The following is a 16,008-nucleotide window of genomic DNA, read 5'->3' on the forward strand; positions in this document are numbered from 1 at the left end:
TTTATTCAAAATCCAGCCAGCGATCACGTTGGCATCGTGGAGGTAACTTCTTGAGGACTCACAGCTCCATCTGGATATAAAAGGTAATTCTTGATCAACTCTGAGCCATGTCTGAGCTCTTCTGGGAATCAACTAACACAACTGCATAAGAAACATTTAGTAACTAAGTGCACAGTTACTTTAATTGTTTGTAAAGAGCCAGTGCAAACATGATTTAAAAGACACCAATGTGTCCTTTTTTCCCTCTGGGGCAAATGAACTGAGCTACAGGTGTGACAGTATCCTAGTCTGTGAGATGTTGAGTCATCCAAAGGGAGACACATGATGGCAACCATCTCTAGGGTCTACAGAGAATGGTCTGAAAAAGAGAAAATATCCTGTGAGCGCTGATAGGAAGGGGAATGTTTTCTTGGTTCACTTTGGGCCTTAACACCAATCAGTCATGGTCTGAATGTCACAGTCTGAGTATTGTTTCTGACCATGTTCATCCCTTCATGGCCACAGTTCACCATCTTCTTAAGGCTACTTTCAGCAGGATAATGCTCCATGTCACAAAGCTCAGATCATCTAAAACTGGTTTTTTGAACATGACTGTTATGCTAAGACTAGGGATCAGGCCAGGACCCACAAGCAATAACCCCCAAAACAGGCTAGGAGTGAACCAAAAATCACTGGAAGTGTCCAGGGCCAGGGAACAAAACTCAAACAACCAAAAATCCTCCACGCAGGAGAAAAATACTCAAAAACCAAACCAAACGAAAATACAAAACGTTCTTACTGGCAAACAGAGGAAACCAAGGTAAGTCCATGAGGTGGGGAATTAATGCAAGGCACAGGTGCGGGAACGATCACGGGGAAGACACACACTCAGGCAAGGAAACAGACTCGGGCATGGAACACAGACGAACCGACAAGAACACATGGAAATAACAAGACTTAAATACACCAGGCAATGGGCAACAGGTGAAACCAATTAGGGCGGGGCAAACAATCACAAAAAGAGGGAAACAAGACAAAGACAGGAAGTAGAACAAGATACACAAGGGCCATGATTTCAAAATAAAACTGGAACAGTGAACAAAACCTAAACTAAACAAGAATCTGAAAAGGTCCAAATATCCACAAAAGAGATCCAAACAAAACAAAATAGTTCAAAGAACAGCCCCCTTAGGGGCTAGTCATGACAATGACGGTGAGTTCACTCTACTCAAATGGCCTCCACAGTCACCGGATCTCCATCCAGTAGAGCACCATGTGGTGGAATGGGAGATTTGCATCATGGATGTGCAGCCAATGAATTTGCAGGAACTGTGTGATGGTATCATGTCAACATGAACCAAAACCTCTGAGGAATGTTTCCAACACCTTGTTGAATCTCTGCCATGAAGTATTAAGGCAGTTATGAAGGTAAAAGGGGGTCCAACCCGGTACCAGCAAGGTTTAGCTAATAAGGTGGCCAGTGCACACATTGTTGTTTTTTTCCTGCCACAGGCCACAGTGCAGAGCATTTAAAACTGTCTGCTGTACAGCAGACAAACAGTCCTCTTCCTTTCTTCAGAATTTGAGGGCCTGAACTTTTTACATGTCTTTTAAGCACTGTGGTGAAGATGATAGTGTGATGATAAGGTTTTGATGATAGTGTGATATGTTGAAAACTCAGTATGTTCATGTGCAAGATGTGACTTTATAGTCAGGGCAATTTTCTGAGATTAGATCTGTTGGCAAAACACAGGATCTTATGCAAATCAGCAGCTGTTTTGCAACTGTGAAAAGGGCGCGTGTGTGTGTAAGGGTGTGTGTAACACAGTTTATATATTGCAATTCTCACACACTATGATGTGTGTGCAGTGTGGTCAGAGATAAACGACAAACACTGACCTTGCTCATGTTGGACACTACGTGTTGAGAAGGGTTGAGGAGTGTGTAGCTGTGGTCTCTGTGGCCTGAGCAGGTTTGGCTGGCTACAAACTAGAGCCAGAGCCCCCCCCCCCCCCCCCCGTTTTTTAAAGGATCTCTTTATATTGATGAAAAAAGAAGTGCTACACAGATTGCTCTGTAATCTGTAGGTACTCTGACCCGAGTGTGGTTGTATCAGTCATGAAAAAACAAGATGTATGTGCAAAGGCCAGTGGTAATAGACACACAGGGGGAACTTCTTGGAGGAGAATTCCTCCAGAGTGGAGGAATGACCTCCTCCATTATATCAGGTGTTATTACTGTAACAGCTGCACATGCTGTATATGTCTTAGTATGTTGAGTGATAATAGTGATGTGATGGTGTGAGTTAATAGTGATACTGTTCATGTTGTATATGTCTAAGCGTACTCACATACCCTCACTGTTACTCATGTATCTACACATATGGCTGTTACTCTTCACTTGTGGTTAGAGGCTAAACTGCATTTCACTGTCTCTGTATTCATACATGCCCAGCTAGGAAACCATGTGATATTGCAACAGCAGGGCTGCTCATGAAGTTCTGGTGAACCACCATCATTTACTGCTACTGCTTGTCCTGCTTGCTCTCTATATATAATCTTTGATATCATTCAGTGAAAGGCCTTAGAAAGCCTACAACATAGACTTATGGACAGAATGTTGTGGACAATGTGGAACACTGAGGCCCCCTGGTGGACAAAGAAAGAGTTCAGGCCTTCTGTTAACGAGCTTACAGACAGGCTGCAGCAGAGGAACACACATTCTCACTAAAGGCACACACAGACATGGTCCACACACACACACACACGCACGCACGCACGCACACAGGTGTTTTCTTCTCTTTTACCTGAGAAGACCTGTTCTCAGGACCGCATGGGTGTGGACGCTGTGACGAGAGACTTGCACCTTCATCCATCCATTCATTCATTTCACATGGGGTGAAATGAATGGATGGATTCATTTCACCACAGAGACTAGAGGTTTTGGCAAAGGGGACATGGGGTGGATGAGGGTCCAAAACAAAAAGAGTACAAACTACAACTGCAGGTAAATGACAAAGAAAAATAGCCAATAACTAAAAACATGTTATTTAATGAAATGATATGTTGCTGTGCTGGAATTTATAGGATCAGAGAGCAAACATACCACAAGGTTTGTTTGGAATTGTGGCAGGTTTTGGTTCTTCTCTCGGTTTACTGCACTTTGGATGAAGTTAACTGATAAATAACTTTTCATGGCCTGACTTTGTTTTTCGAGCCTAAAACCTTTGCACAGTGCTATGGATAAATGAGCATCACAGAATGTAACTGACAGAAACAACATAAATAGACAGTTAAAATGAGTTTATTACTGAAAGAGCTAAACAGACTTAGAGGCTCCTAATAATACTTACAATAATAAACTTAGCTGTACAGGATTGTAGCTGTATATTTTTCCTGGATGAACCAAGATGAACTTGGAGTGGAAAATATGAAAAGAGAAAAGAAAAACCTTTTTGCTAATGAAGAAAAACATCAAGTTTACTCTGCCATCAGATCAACTGACCAATCAATTCACAGATTCAGCCTGAAGAGGTGTAGTCATTCATTAAAACACTCCTCTCCCCTCAGAGACATATTTAGGTCACAGCCTGAAGGATGGAGCAGTGAGGGCTGCAGGAGGCATCAGCACCTTATGTTGTTGGTTGTAAGGAACATTTCAGTCACTAGGGGACACTGTCAGGGGACAAACTCAGACCTCTTTTAGGACATCATGTAGGACGTTACAAATACTGAAGATACACATTGTGAAAGTAACTCACGCAGTGATAGAAGGGTAATAATCCAAATAACATGATAATGTCACTGTCATATCTCCTGAGACGGATGTGTTCCTGCCTGTCACTGCATCCATACATCCTGTGCTGTCCAATGTGATAATGGACACAATGGATCAGGACGTCACTCAGAGCCACACAGTCTGGACATGGCAGAGAAATGGGTCACAGACAAGGACTAATCACAAAGTCCTTGTTCCACAAGGTAGAGTTTCATCATGTCTGTGGTCCAACAGCACGACACTGAGCACATCCCAGATAAATCTATTACATCATGCAAGTGAAAGTTCAAACATCAGATCCCATCAGACGGCAGAGCTCCACTCACACCCAAGTCCTGTTTCTGCTGTGATATCGCTTCACATCACTGCAGACTGACACGTTCTGTCAGCCATGTTATCTTCATAATGTTAATACCTGTGTTCAGTACATGTTCTCCAGATTAAACAACAAAATACACTGTTTGTAACTGACCTGCAGAACCACACCTAGTGCCAATCTGTTTCCTGATCTGATGCCCCTATCAGCACGGTGACATCATTTGTCTGCGCCTTAAAGGCTGTTGGAAAATGAAACTGGTTTATGATGTGACAACACCCTGGTTAAGATTTGGTGAGGGATGGGCAGAAAAAAGACTCCGCTTTAGATGTAGAAACAATTTGTTATTTTAGTTAAGGGACCATGAGTATCATAGTTACAATGCTAATCCATGATAATCCAGTGGTTAAAATTATGGAATAATAACCACTGAGCCCTGTTTCTGTCCAGTTGATGAGTCTCATGTAAGCACAGACTTGTTCTTTAGTGGAGCAGAAGTGATTTGAGAAAACTCAGAGCATCAAACAAGTTATGTTCATGTAACAAAGTCATCTCATTGTGATTGTGACGGCAGCAACAGGTAGGTCCGTGTGGCTGTTACTGTAACCTCTAATCTCAAAGAAATAGTAAGTTTAAGCTAAATAACAGTGAATATTTTTGCTTTCGTGCTCAAACCTAGAGAGAAGCTTAGGACAAGAATATGAAACCCATTGTTAGAGATTTAAAGATACTGAAGTGTTGTGTAAAATTCACACTTAGTGATGCGTGTTTGCATCCTCACTTATCTTAACAGTGTACCCAAACACTTATCACAATCAACTGTACACTTGTTTTGTTGTTGTATTCCCTCTAACACTAAGCAAAACAACAAAAGGAGATCAGGAGACAGTGAACAGCTTGATAAGTGGAGCTTGTTGGAGGTGCCTGCTTCTCTGAGCTTTACTAGGTCAACATGGCACTCACACAGCCCACAAACACACTGGGTGATATGAAAACATGGTAGAGTTTAGTCCCTGTGTCATAGGCAGCCTCTCTGACTGGACCTAGTCCCTGGATATGTATGCACACAGGTGTGTGTCAGGTGTGAGTGTGTGCAGCAACATTATACAATTGTGTGCATCCTTGAAGGGTAAGAACTGTGACCAGTGCATTTCTTTCCTTGTATATATCATTTGCAAAGCATTTTAAACACTGCATTGTTTACATCCATGTTCACCAGCTTACAGTCTTCTTCTTCTTCTTCTTCTTCCCTGCATTTGCTGGTGCACTGCACCATCTTTTGGTGTGTCAGTCTGTGTTCATGCCAAAATCGAGTCTGAGTCTGATATATCAGCCAGTGACGCTCACTCACTCTTTGACTTCACAAAAACTATAGACCAGTCAACAAACTGTCTGCAGAATGACTGCAGATCCAACACTGCTGGTGTTTACATACAAATAAAATCTGATCTTAATATTAAAATAGTTTATCAGTGAAGCTTCACTCCTGGTCACACAGTCTCCATTTTCTTGTCTCCTAAGCATTTGGAACTTCTTAACCAAGAGATATTTTGGGTGTCAAGTCCAGTCAGTTTTATTTATATAGCACTGAATCGTAACAGAAGTTATCTAAGAACACTATTATCTACAGAGATCCAACATTTCCCCCAAGAGCAAACACTGGGTGACAGTGGAGATGAAAAACTCCCTCTAAACAAGTAGAAACCTTGAACAGAACCTGGCTCATGGTGGGCGGCCGTCTGTCTTGACTGGTTGCGAAAGAGAGAGGGAGATGGAGAAAGAGACAAGGAGGGGGGAGGGTAAGAGAGCATAGCACAGTGTTCCACATAGTTATAATAAAAACTAGACTAAGAATAAGGAGCCAATAATAGGACTAACAACAGAACTAATAATAAGACTAACAGTTATAATGGTAAAACTAATGATGATAAGACTAATAACAGGACCAATGATATTAATAAGGAGGGAGATGAACCTGCCGAAAGCAACAGGAGAAAAGAAGAGAGAGAGAAGAAAAAGCACAAAACTACAGGAAAGGGAAGGAGCAGATTTAGTAACATGGATTAATGGGTTTTAAATGAGGACAGATAGAGAGGAGAGGAGAAGAGAGGAGCTCGGTGCATCATGGGAAGTCCCCCGGCAGTCTGGGCCTGTAGTACTTAGTAAGCAGCATGTTCTGCCATTGTTTGTCTGTGAACGAGGCCTGTGAGCTGTGGGTCGTAGACAGTGTCCAGCCATACGTGAAAACATGTCACACGCCAGAAAGCTCTAGAGATGGAGCCTGATGATGGGCAGAGCTCAGGGAGACCTAGTAACTCAGTCTGTGTCTCTCACACACACTGAGAGTGGGGACGTTAAAATGTGGGATGTGGTCCACACCACAACTTTACTCCTCTGGTTGACTCTTGCCGCTCTCAGAGCATCGTTCCTGGCCACAGCAGACAGCTGTTTCCAGCTGTTTTCAGATTGGGAAAACACTTTTTTCCACTGCGCCAAGTAACCAAAAAAAAAAAAAAAAAATCAGGGATTGCATGTTTAATGTTTAATAATTAAATTATACCAAGTTATAATAAATCAGATGAATAAATTAAGGCAGAAACTCTCCTTTAATATCAAAAATATATTCTTCTAGGGCTCTCTGTCTGGTTTGCCACCTTGTCTTGTTTCACTGTGACACTGATAAAGAACTGGAAGTGAAAGTGTAGTGGAGTCACTTCCAGTCTGTGAACATAGTGTGAGCAATGGCGCCCTCTAGGGAGCCGAAATTCCACTGCACTAGAAACAATGCTGGCAGTGGGACATCCTTGACAACATCTCTTCCTTTGGACAGTGAACTGCTTTGGATGGCAGCCTGCAGCGAAGATCGAGTGTTGGCAGCCAGACAGACACTGGCTTGTGCTGATGGCAGCATGAACACCAACGACACAGACAGGACAGATGGGATAGCAGCCTAGTTAGCGAGTCTACAGATGCGCGATTGCACCTTGTGATAGCTCCTTCCCCTCTGTTGACCTGAGAGGAACCATGTTTGCTGTCTACACAGAATTAAGAAAACTAGAACATTTATAAATCGTAGGTTCAAACGCAGACCATTGATCAGACACCAAATCAGAGTGCGTATCCAGACACAGATCACATGTTAATACCAGGTGGAAACACTGTCTTTTCCCACTGCTTATATGTTTACTTGCATGGTGGTTTTTGAATTATGGTACTAATGAAATCTGTGGAATCCCACCTACACCTGTAATGTGTGTGTATATCCTACTATGGCTGCATGACCTTTCTCTCATGTGTCCTGTTCAGGCAAGCCTTTCTCTGTTAATCAAAAAGCCCTCGTGAAAACCCCCAGGACAGGTTTGTACTGTACAAGCATCAGGTTGTACTTGATGGCAGCTGGATGCCGTCAGCTCTTTTGCTGATGCATTCACATGGTGTGTTATGGATGTAGGCTGAGTGCTGGCTGAGAGTTGGGCAGCTTCGCCATAGTGTTTGCAGCTTCTCTGCTGCAGATGTGACCCTGCTGATACAGCAGCAGGAAAAGGAGCATCCAGACCCTTCAGCAGCCTTGACAGACAGATAGGACACAGCCTCACTGTACTCCTGCAGTCAGAGGCAGGTGCACTGTTGACAATCTATGGAAATAACAGGCTTTGTGAACAAAAAAAGCTGGCGTTTTATGCCAATATTGCACGTGCACAGCAACAGGTGTCACTGAAATATTAACTTCACAAATGTTACTTAGGGCTGCTGGTGAACATTTGCTAACAGACTGTAAATCAGTTGCTCCTGACTGAGGACACCACAGAGGAAAGTTACTGGATTCCTTCATCACAGATTTGTTGAACTTTGTCAAAAATATAATCTGTGCAAAATGTTACCAGTCTGTGGTTCACCCTTTCACACTGACAACAACAGCTCATTCATGGCCATGAGAATCAAATGTGAGTGGGGGCTTTATTGAAGCAGATCCGCATGGGAAGAGATGGGAGTAAATAACACTATCTGGCTGTGACGCAAGCAGCCACAAGGAGAGCGTTCTCCCCTACTGCCTTATCAAGGCAACTGTGAACAGCTGTTACTATGTTGTGGATCAAAAGGCCAGAAACGCCTTTCTGCCTGAGAAGAGCTTGACTGGCTGGAACCAGATTATACCTAGGGTGTTATCAGTGTATTTCCTCTACTGAACACACACACATTTACCAAAATGCGCAACTACTCCTTTAAACCACCCTCACAAGCTTAGCTTAGCAACCCATATCCACTGTCCAAAGTCTGCTCAGCACCAGCACAGCTCCGGTTCCAGATTTAGTCAGCTGATTGTCCTGACTGTAAATCTTCAGAACGATGCCAGTGCTTCAGTCACACAGAGCTTTGTGCATCAGACGGCTGAGGGAGTGCTACAGCTGGAGATTTTATTTGACCTTCAAAAACTTTAAATCAAAGGGTACAAAAACAACGGGAGGGCCCGCCCTACATGGAGGCCATGGTTTTGATGGGGGTAATAAATAACCACCGATCAAAGTGATCTCAAACAGTAAATACTACGTGAACGTGATTCAGCAGTTTGTGGTCTGGTAGTGTAATATTGTACTACATCACTTGATGACACTCGGGAACTCAATGTTTTTATTGGCTGGCTGAGCACATCTGCATATATGTGTGGTCAAAGATGAACAAAGGGGAACTCTGAACTATTCCAGGAGATCACACATCAAAATGTGTTGGCACAAAGAAATCAAGTTACCATTCTTAACTTTTTTTCCCCTATATTTGGTTTTTCCTTACAAGGCTGTAGGATATATATATACTGCATTTTCCAACTCATCCAACCACACAAGTCAATCCATCCATCCAGATACTGGATACCTGGTCACAAATAAAGGCAGCTACTTCCTCTGGAATGCAATACCCCCTAAATAAAAAAGAGGAATTTGAATTTACACACTAATCTCACTGTAATACTTGCTAAGCACAGAGGAGCCACTTGTTTTATCAGGCTGCTCTACACACAGGGCTGAGATGACCTTCACAACAGTTGGAAAGGTCTTGGAAAGAGATGATAACCTCAGCCATATCAAAGTAAAAATGATTCAGCTGTTTATGATCAAACTGAAGCTGAACGTCAAAACAAAACGCTCAAGTTGTGTTAAATAATATATTGTTATAAAATGTTTCACAGTTCAAAACAGCTCTTGTGTGCCACGTGAAAAACACCAAAGGGAGAATGGCATGGTCAAACCCCAGATCAGTGTTTTTCAGTTGTCTCCTGCACTGGTTTCATATCAAAGCCATAACAACTCAAAGATGACAGAATCCATCAGGAATAATCATAACGTCTGCATTTTTTATTATAGTCACAGTGAAATAAATACTGAAAGCATTCAAAGTCTTTTACATAAAACATATACAAAATTTGAAACAATAAACAACAAAGATAATCAAACACACAGGAAATATAAAAATCAGCACAACTTAAGTAGAAATGAGCTCAATCAGACCCTTTCAATAAGTACACAGACTTCTTCAGTACATTCTCCGAGATGCTAACGTGTATTCAAAACACGTTAAAGCTACACACATATTGTCAACATGTCAAAGTGCTATAAAAAAAGTATCAATGCATGCGAACAGATGCAGTGCACTGTATTCAACAGACTTTGGACGAGTATCACAAAATTGAAATATTTAATGCGTAAAAACATATGTGTAAAACAGGCTAATGAGAAAATATTGTTAGCTACAGTGGCTAACAAGCTAACATCTCAGCAACGCCGTAATTAGCTCTCCGTCAAACATAGCACCAAAATGAAGCATGTCTAAGCAGAAACATCATCTGTGGTTTTAAATACACTGGAAACACACGGAAGAGCCTGATACCAAAACCTGACAGCGGTCTTAAATGTTCAGGTTACTGGAACTAAGCTGCGCTAAGTTTCTGCAGCGGCTGATAAAGAAGCAGAGTGACATCGCAACTATCAGGAAATCTTTGCACACAATCTCACTGCCATTTCTAATCAGGGAAATTACTAAAAGTCAATTGTACATCATGTGATACATTCCATTTGTGTAGACAGGGATGGTTAACAATGTAATGCTCCATCATTTTCCACAAGCCCAAGACCATCATGGGTTAAACATCATCAGGTTGACAGATGAAGGCCAGTTAGGTAGTGAGCTATCAGAATGGACTCGTCAACCTTTCCAGTCCACACCTGGCTGTTATGGTGGTTTACACATTGTTTTCATGGAGCTGAGGAGGTCCAATATGGCTGCCAGTGGATATGTTATGTAACCTGCCAATTCTTCATTCCCTCCAAATCTGTTGATAATCTGGTGCTTTGGAATGATTTTCAAACACTGTGATCCCTACTGAGCAGAGAATTTCTTTGAGTTCATATCACAACTGTCAGCATCAGTCTTTCAGACTTGCTGGGTTTCATCCAGTAACTGTAGATATGCAGTGTTTCATGAGGTCAGAGGTCATGATTCAAATCTTGTCACTCTTTGAAGGGGACTCCAAGAGGCTGAAGGAGGCCCGCTGGTTGTGTTCTCTGTGTTAATCCTCCTGCTTGATGATGAACCTTTTCTTTTCCGTTGGACTGAAGGCTGTGTTTTCTTTCTGTAAGCCTCCCTCTTTGGACTGTTGGGAGCCCCCAGGTGCCCTAAAAGTTTCTTGTGATATACTGCCTGGAACTGCTGCGTCTGCAAGACAATGACAGGCAAAAAAAAAGATGTTATTTGTTATGGTGTATTTTTGGTTTTGGCTCAATATTTTCACAATTTATTTTGTTTGTCTGTCACATTGTGTGCAGGCCAGTTTCTCCAAGGATGAAAATCTGCACTCAGAGAAGATTTCAGCAGAATGTTTCCCAGAGGTTTGGTGTGCGGCTGGTGGTTTTGTTGTGGATGGAGCACATAGTTAAAGCTGCACTGTATTTTACTTGTAACAGCAGAGGACTTAACAAACACATTCTTAACTCTAATTGTCATTACATCAAGTTCTGGTCATGTGATAACAGGTGGTCATAATTTAGGGGAGATTATAAGCTTGGTTCAAATCCAGCCACTGCTGAGGACCATGAAGTGCGTTTGACAGCTGGGAAAAAAGCCAGTAAGTGAACATTGAGTTAAACTTATTTTGTCAAATCACTTTTGACAGAGGAGCTCTTACCATGTCTGTCTGTGTAGTGGTATGTGCTGCTGTGGTTGTGGATGGGTAAGCTGTGATGGGCTGCTGGCTCTTTGGTTTGGCACAGTACTTCTCCAGATGCTGAAGTTCACAGCCAGTTGGCCGGCAACACTGATCCACAATCCCCTTCCCCCTGGGGCGAGCACCATAACCAGACCACGTACCTTTACCTGCAGAGGTAAACAAGAAAGAGACAAGAGTTTGTCTTTCTTTTAAGCTGCAGTATCTTCCTTACTTAAAAACAAAACAAAACAAAACAAAACAAAACAGATAAGCATGGTTGTCCTCATGATGGTTCAGCTGTTGCATGGTAGCAACAGATAAATGAAACCTTTTTTAGTGTGTATGCAATGTTTCTGACAAATATTCATCACACCCTGCACTACAAATGTATTCATAAAGTCCAGTGTGGAAAGTAAAAATGAAATCCTGAAATTGAAATCCTGAAATCATCCTCTGCAGAGCATGAATGTGATCAGCAAATGGGGAGAAGGGGGGAGAGAGATTGTTGGGGACATTGTTGTTTTAACAGTGGCAGAAAAGTAAGGGCATCAAAGGATCATAAGGATCCATCCTGTGGGGACCATGAAAATCCACAGATAGTTGTTATTTTTCATGTAGCAGTTTGGGACTACATGTGTTTTTAGCTATGCTAGCAGTAAGGCTCTTAGGGTAACAATGTTTGAATGAAACCCTACTGCCGTTGATGATCCTCTGACTTTTCATCTAGCGCCACCAGCAGGTCAAAGTTTTCAGTTAACCAGTGAAATATCTCAACATCTACTGGATAGACTGGAACCATTATATGCAAATTATAAACTGTGAACTGTCTTTAGCTCTGCTGTTTGGGAGACTCTCTGCTCCTCCACTTCTTTCTATTTTATTAGTGTGAAAGCTGAACTGGTCTCAGATAACGAGTGTTTTAACAATAAAGCTATCATTCACTGAGGCACAGTGTTCTGGTTAGTACACTACCATTTTGGTGGATTGCCACCAGTCTGATAGCAGATGGAGGAGGTGGCCTTGGTCAGAACAGGGGAAAAGTAATCAGGTGAAAGGGCCTCTGGGAGATTCTCCCTGTGCAGTGGGAGAAACTATATCCTAATAATAATAAACTTTTCCAATTAAATGCTCCGAGATGCCTTTCAGCATAAGGTGTTTGGTGCCTGTCGCTCCAACCCATGATGCAGCAGTCAGCTCATTTACATTATGATGAACCATTTGCGGTTGAGACCTCCAGTACTGAAGAGTAGTGCTGTGGCTGGTTTTAATGTAAATACTACTGCAGAAAGTGTTAACACATAGGGTAGAACAACCTTGATAACATTTGTGTCAGTTTTTTTTTTTTCTAATATTTACTAAAAAAAAAAAAAAAAACATACAAGATGGATGTTACCAATTCTAATTTACCTTTAATGTTTAAAAAAAAAATACAAAATAACATTGACAGCTACATTGCTTATTGGGCCATAATGTGTAATTTTAAAAAAAGGTAACAGACGTTGTCTCATACACAGCAGGTTTAGACTGTACTCCTTTTAATATTATTTCCACACACCCAACATTTCCCCCCTGAGCAGCACTTGGATGCCTGGGACTCTGACAGCTGTAGGGAGCCAAAGAGGAGGGAGAAACATTTTTAACATATTTAGTCTTTGAACTGTCTGCTCTCTTATGTGTACACTGAACCATTTCAAAAAACACTGTCCAACCTGTACGAAACACCAGATGCTGAGAGGAGTCTACAGGCAGACCCTGCTGTGGGATGTGTTACTGGGTGCTGAGACTCCTTGTCATATCATTAAGTAGCTGCTGGCAGCAGCTTATTGTATAATCACATCACAGTGTTAGAATCCTGTAGAAACAACTGGGTTACTTATGTCCCACACAAACATCGTCCACCCCACCGATAAGACTCATAACTGGGATACAGATAAATGCACTGGTGCATCATCAGCTGACACAGTCAGTCATGTCAGTTGGTTTAACAAAAGATAAGCTTCATGGTAAAGGATTCATTTACACTGTGGAGTTAAAGAGCTTGGTTAGATGCTGATCTTGATTGTAGCTGCACCGCAGAACAGAAATGACTGAGTATGAAACAAAGACACTCCTGCACCGATCATCAGAAACAGGGACGTGAACATATCCAGAATAGTATTAGGTTTAAGAGTTCATGGTGTTGATCACATGACATGACCAGAAGCTGACTGAAGCTGACTGCCTGAAGTTAGCAGAAACAGCCTTGTGTGGATGCAATGGGAGGAGGCCCAGGTTAAAAAGAAAGTTGATTTGAAGTATAAGTAACCAAAACTGAAAAATGTACTGACAAAAATTTGAGAAGTTTTCTTTGCCATTCTGCATGTACTTTTAAGACAGTCCCTGACTTCAGCTTGTTATCAAACACGCTGTCAACACAGGATCATATCTGAATTTGTTCTAGGGCATATTATCTGTTTATATCTGTAAAATGGATTTGTGTTTCACTTGCATCCCAGTTTCCAGAGGATGAATACTAAAGGTGCTGGTGACCTGACAGTTTCAACAGTTCTTAAAAAAAAAAAAAGTGGATAACATGAAGGTGGACTCACCTAAATAAATTCCACGATCCCCACACACAAATATGAGGTCACTGAGGAGATCAGAGCCACAGCGGAGTCTGGCTGCCTCTGAGGAGAGCGGCCAGCCTGCCAGACACATGGCGGAGTAGAACATACACACCTGAACACACAGCACACATGAAGATGAGAAGAGAAACTCAGAATAAGCCACTTTAACACAAAAACTGCAACGAGTTTATGATCAAAACAATTAAATGCATGCACTCAGGGTTCTCTGGTGCCAACAATCCCACCTTAACTTCCCTGGTTGGATTCAGTCAGTCAGGGCCTTTGATGCATGTCATTCTCCACCTCTCTCTCTCTTCGTTTCCCTGTTCCTGACTGTCTATCAAAGCCTCGAAAAATTCATACTTCCCCTCAGCTTTTTCTTTCCCTGTCAGATGAAGGTGGAGCCTGTTATACACAGGTGACTCCTGCAGTCTCCAAAGGCTTCACTGTTTTTGTTTTGAATCAGAGGCTTTTTACCAGCCATGACAGTGTGGCTCTGTGTGTGTGTGTGTGTGTGTGTGTGTGTGTGTGTGTGTGTGTGTGTGTGTGTGTGTGTGTGTGGTTTGAGGGCTATAGCAGGTGTTTACATTTGATTGTTTCAGGTCAAAAACACAAAGTAAAATAGGAGATTTTAAGGATTTTCCTTGTCTTGTGGGCTTTGAAACAGACATTTAGACAATGGTACAGAGAGATGACGTTTGCAGAAAACATATTTCAACAGAATGTACAGAAAGTACACAGTACAGTGGGTCAAAAACTTCTCTGGGGACATAGGTTTACCCTGGGGACCCTGGCTTCAGTATTTCTAAAATCTTGACCCTGCTCTTTATAATTAAATCTAATCAATGGCAACTTTTTAGAGTTTGAAGTAGCGTTGAGAGAACTGAGGGAATGGGTACACCATGACCATGTATTCTTTGATTTCTTATTTAATCATACTGAGTAGATATATTCCCCCATCCAGCAATTAGACTGATGTCAAGCTGTTTAAGAGCATGGAGAGAGCTCTCAGTGGGCTGAGCGTAGATATTTACAAGTCACAGAATCATCACTGCTCCATCCACAAGTTTTTTCATCAATACAGAAATCTGCTATTTCACTGTTAGTCCTGAAATGATCTGTAAATTCTCTGATCACAATCTACTAAAAAAAATGTTCAAAGAATAAGAATTTTGCATTTAATCAGTAGTGAAAAGGAAAAGTTGCTGCAAATTCATTTTCTATTAGAAATATATCAACAACATTTAAAGCAAATCAGTCTTTGGACTTTTCCACTCGACCAGCAGCATGTTCGGTGACCCCCAGGGTCAAACCTATATTGATTTTGGTTGTAAACAGGTTATAATTTAGTTATAAAATAACAAAGTCCATCAGCAGCTCTTAAAGTTATATCCATCAGTTGCTTATTTTGCCTGATAAATAGTTCAAAATCCAAACTGTTTGAAGAAGATGAAGCTACGCTTTGTTTCAGGGCTCCGTGTTTTCCCAATCATTTCCACGGACTTTTCCCGGACATAGCGCTTTGATCTGGTACTAATTATAGGCAAAATCATAATCAATAAGCAAATATCCAAATATATTTATTGTTAATTTATTGTTGGAAATTGATCGTCCATGTAATATCTATGTCTAAAGACAAGTATAATTGTAATAATTGTAATAATGTTTGTCTATAGACAGTCTTCACAGATTTGTGTATTCGGCAGACCTGCTGTGCATTATATTAATTATTATTTTTTTTTTTTAATCTGATCCAAATGACACCAGTGAATTTAAAATTAGAAATCAGGTCATTAAATAAGTGAGGACTCAGAACAGAGCAGGAAATCAGCCGCTTCGGTTTCTATCAGGAATAAATGTCTGCACTACAACACTGCATCAGCAACTTCTTGTCAGTCCCAGTTCAGGGGAATCAATGGAGCCAAACCAAGTCTTACCTTAAGTGTCTGTGGTCTGGCAGAGGAGCAGCAAGAGGAGTGCATCCTGTCTGTGTGGACTGACATCAGCAGATCTGCAGTCTTATACTCAGGCAGCAGCAGGAGGGGAGGACCACAGCTCCGAGGTTTCCTCCTCCGCTCCTCACACTGCTTCACACTCATATCTAATCCATATAACCTGATATCAGATGATTTTAC

The 16,008-nt window shown here is 41.6% G+C and overlaps 1 protein-coding gene across 1 annotated transcript; it reads right to left on the reverse strand.

The window, feature by feature from the left end:
- Positions 1-10,555: 10,555 nt before the first annotated feature.
- Positions 10,556-15,972, reverse strand: LOC121191107 (insulin-like growth factor I). The gene is made up of 5 exons (XM_041052187.1): positions 15,811-15,972; positions 14,237-14,258; positions 13,856-14,035; positions 11,247-11,434; positions 10,556-10,777 (listed from the first exon to the last, which is right to left on the reverse strand). Exons 1-5 carry the CDS (start codon positions 15,970-15,972, stop codon positions 10,556-10,558), a joined length of 774 nt encoding a protein of 257 aa, XP_040908121.1.
- Between the last annotated feature and the right edge of the window lie 36 nt (positions 15,973-16,008).

This window comes from Toxotes jaculatrix, chromosome 2 (genome assembly GCF_017976425.1).
Source record: "Toxotes jaculatrix isolate fToxJac2 chromosome 2, fToxJac2.pri, whole genome shotgun sequence".
Classification (NCBI taxonomy): domain Eukaryota; kingdom Metazoa; phylum Chordata; class Actinopteri; family Toxotidae; genus Toxotes; species Toxotes jaculatrix.

Coding starts and splice junctions, on each gene's coding strand:
- LOC121191107 (XM_041052187.1), bottom strand. CDS start 15,972: ATGAGTGTGAAGCAGTGTGAGGAGCGGAGGAGGAAACCTCGGAGCTGT. Junction 14,259..15,810: donor CCAGACCACAGACACTTAAG/GTAAGACTTGGT, acceptor TTCATCTGACAG/GGAAAGAAAAAGCTGAGGGG. Junction 10,778..11,246: donor CCACTACACAGACAGACATG/GTAAGAGCTCCT, acceptor ATTGTCTTGCAG/ACGCAGCAGTTCCAGGCAGT.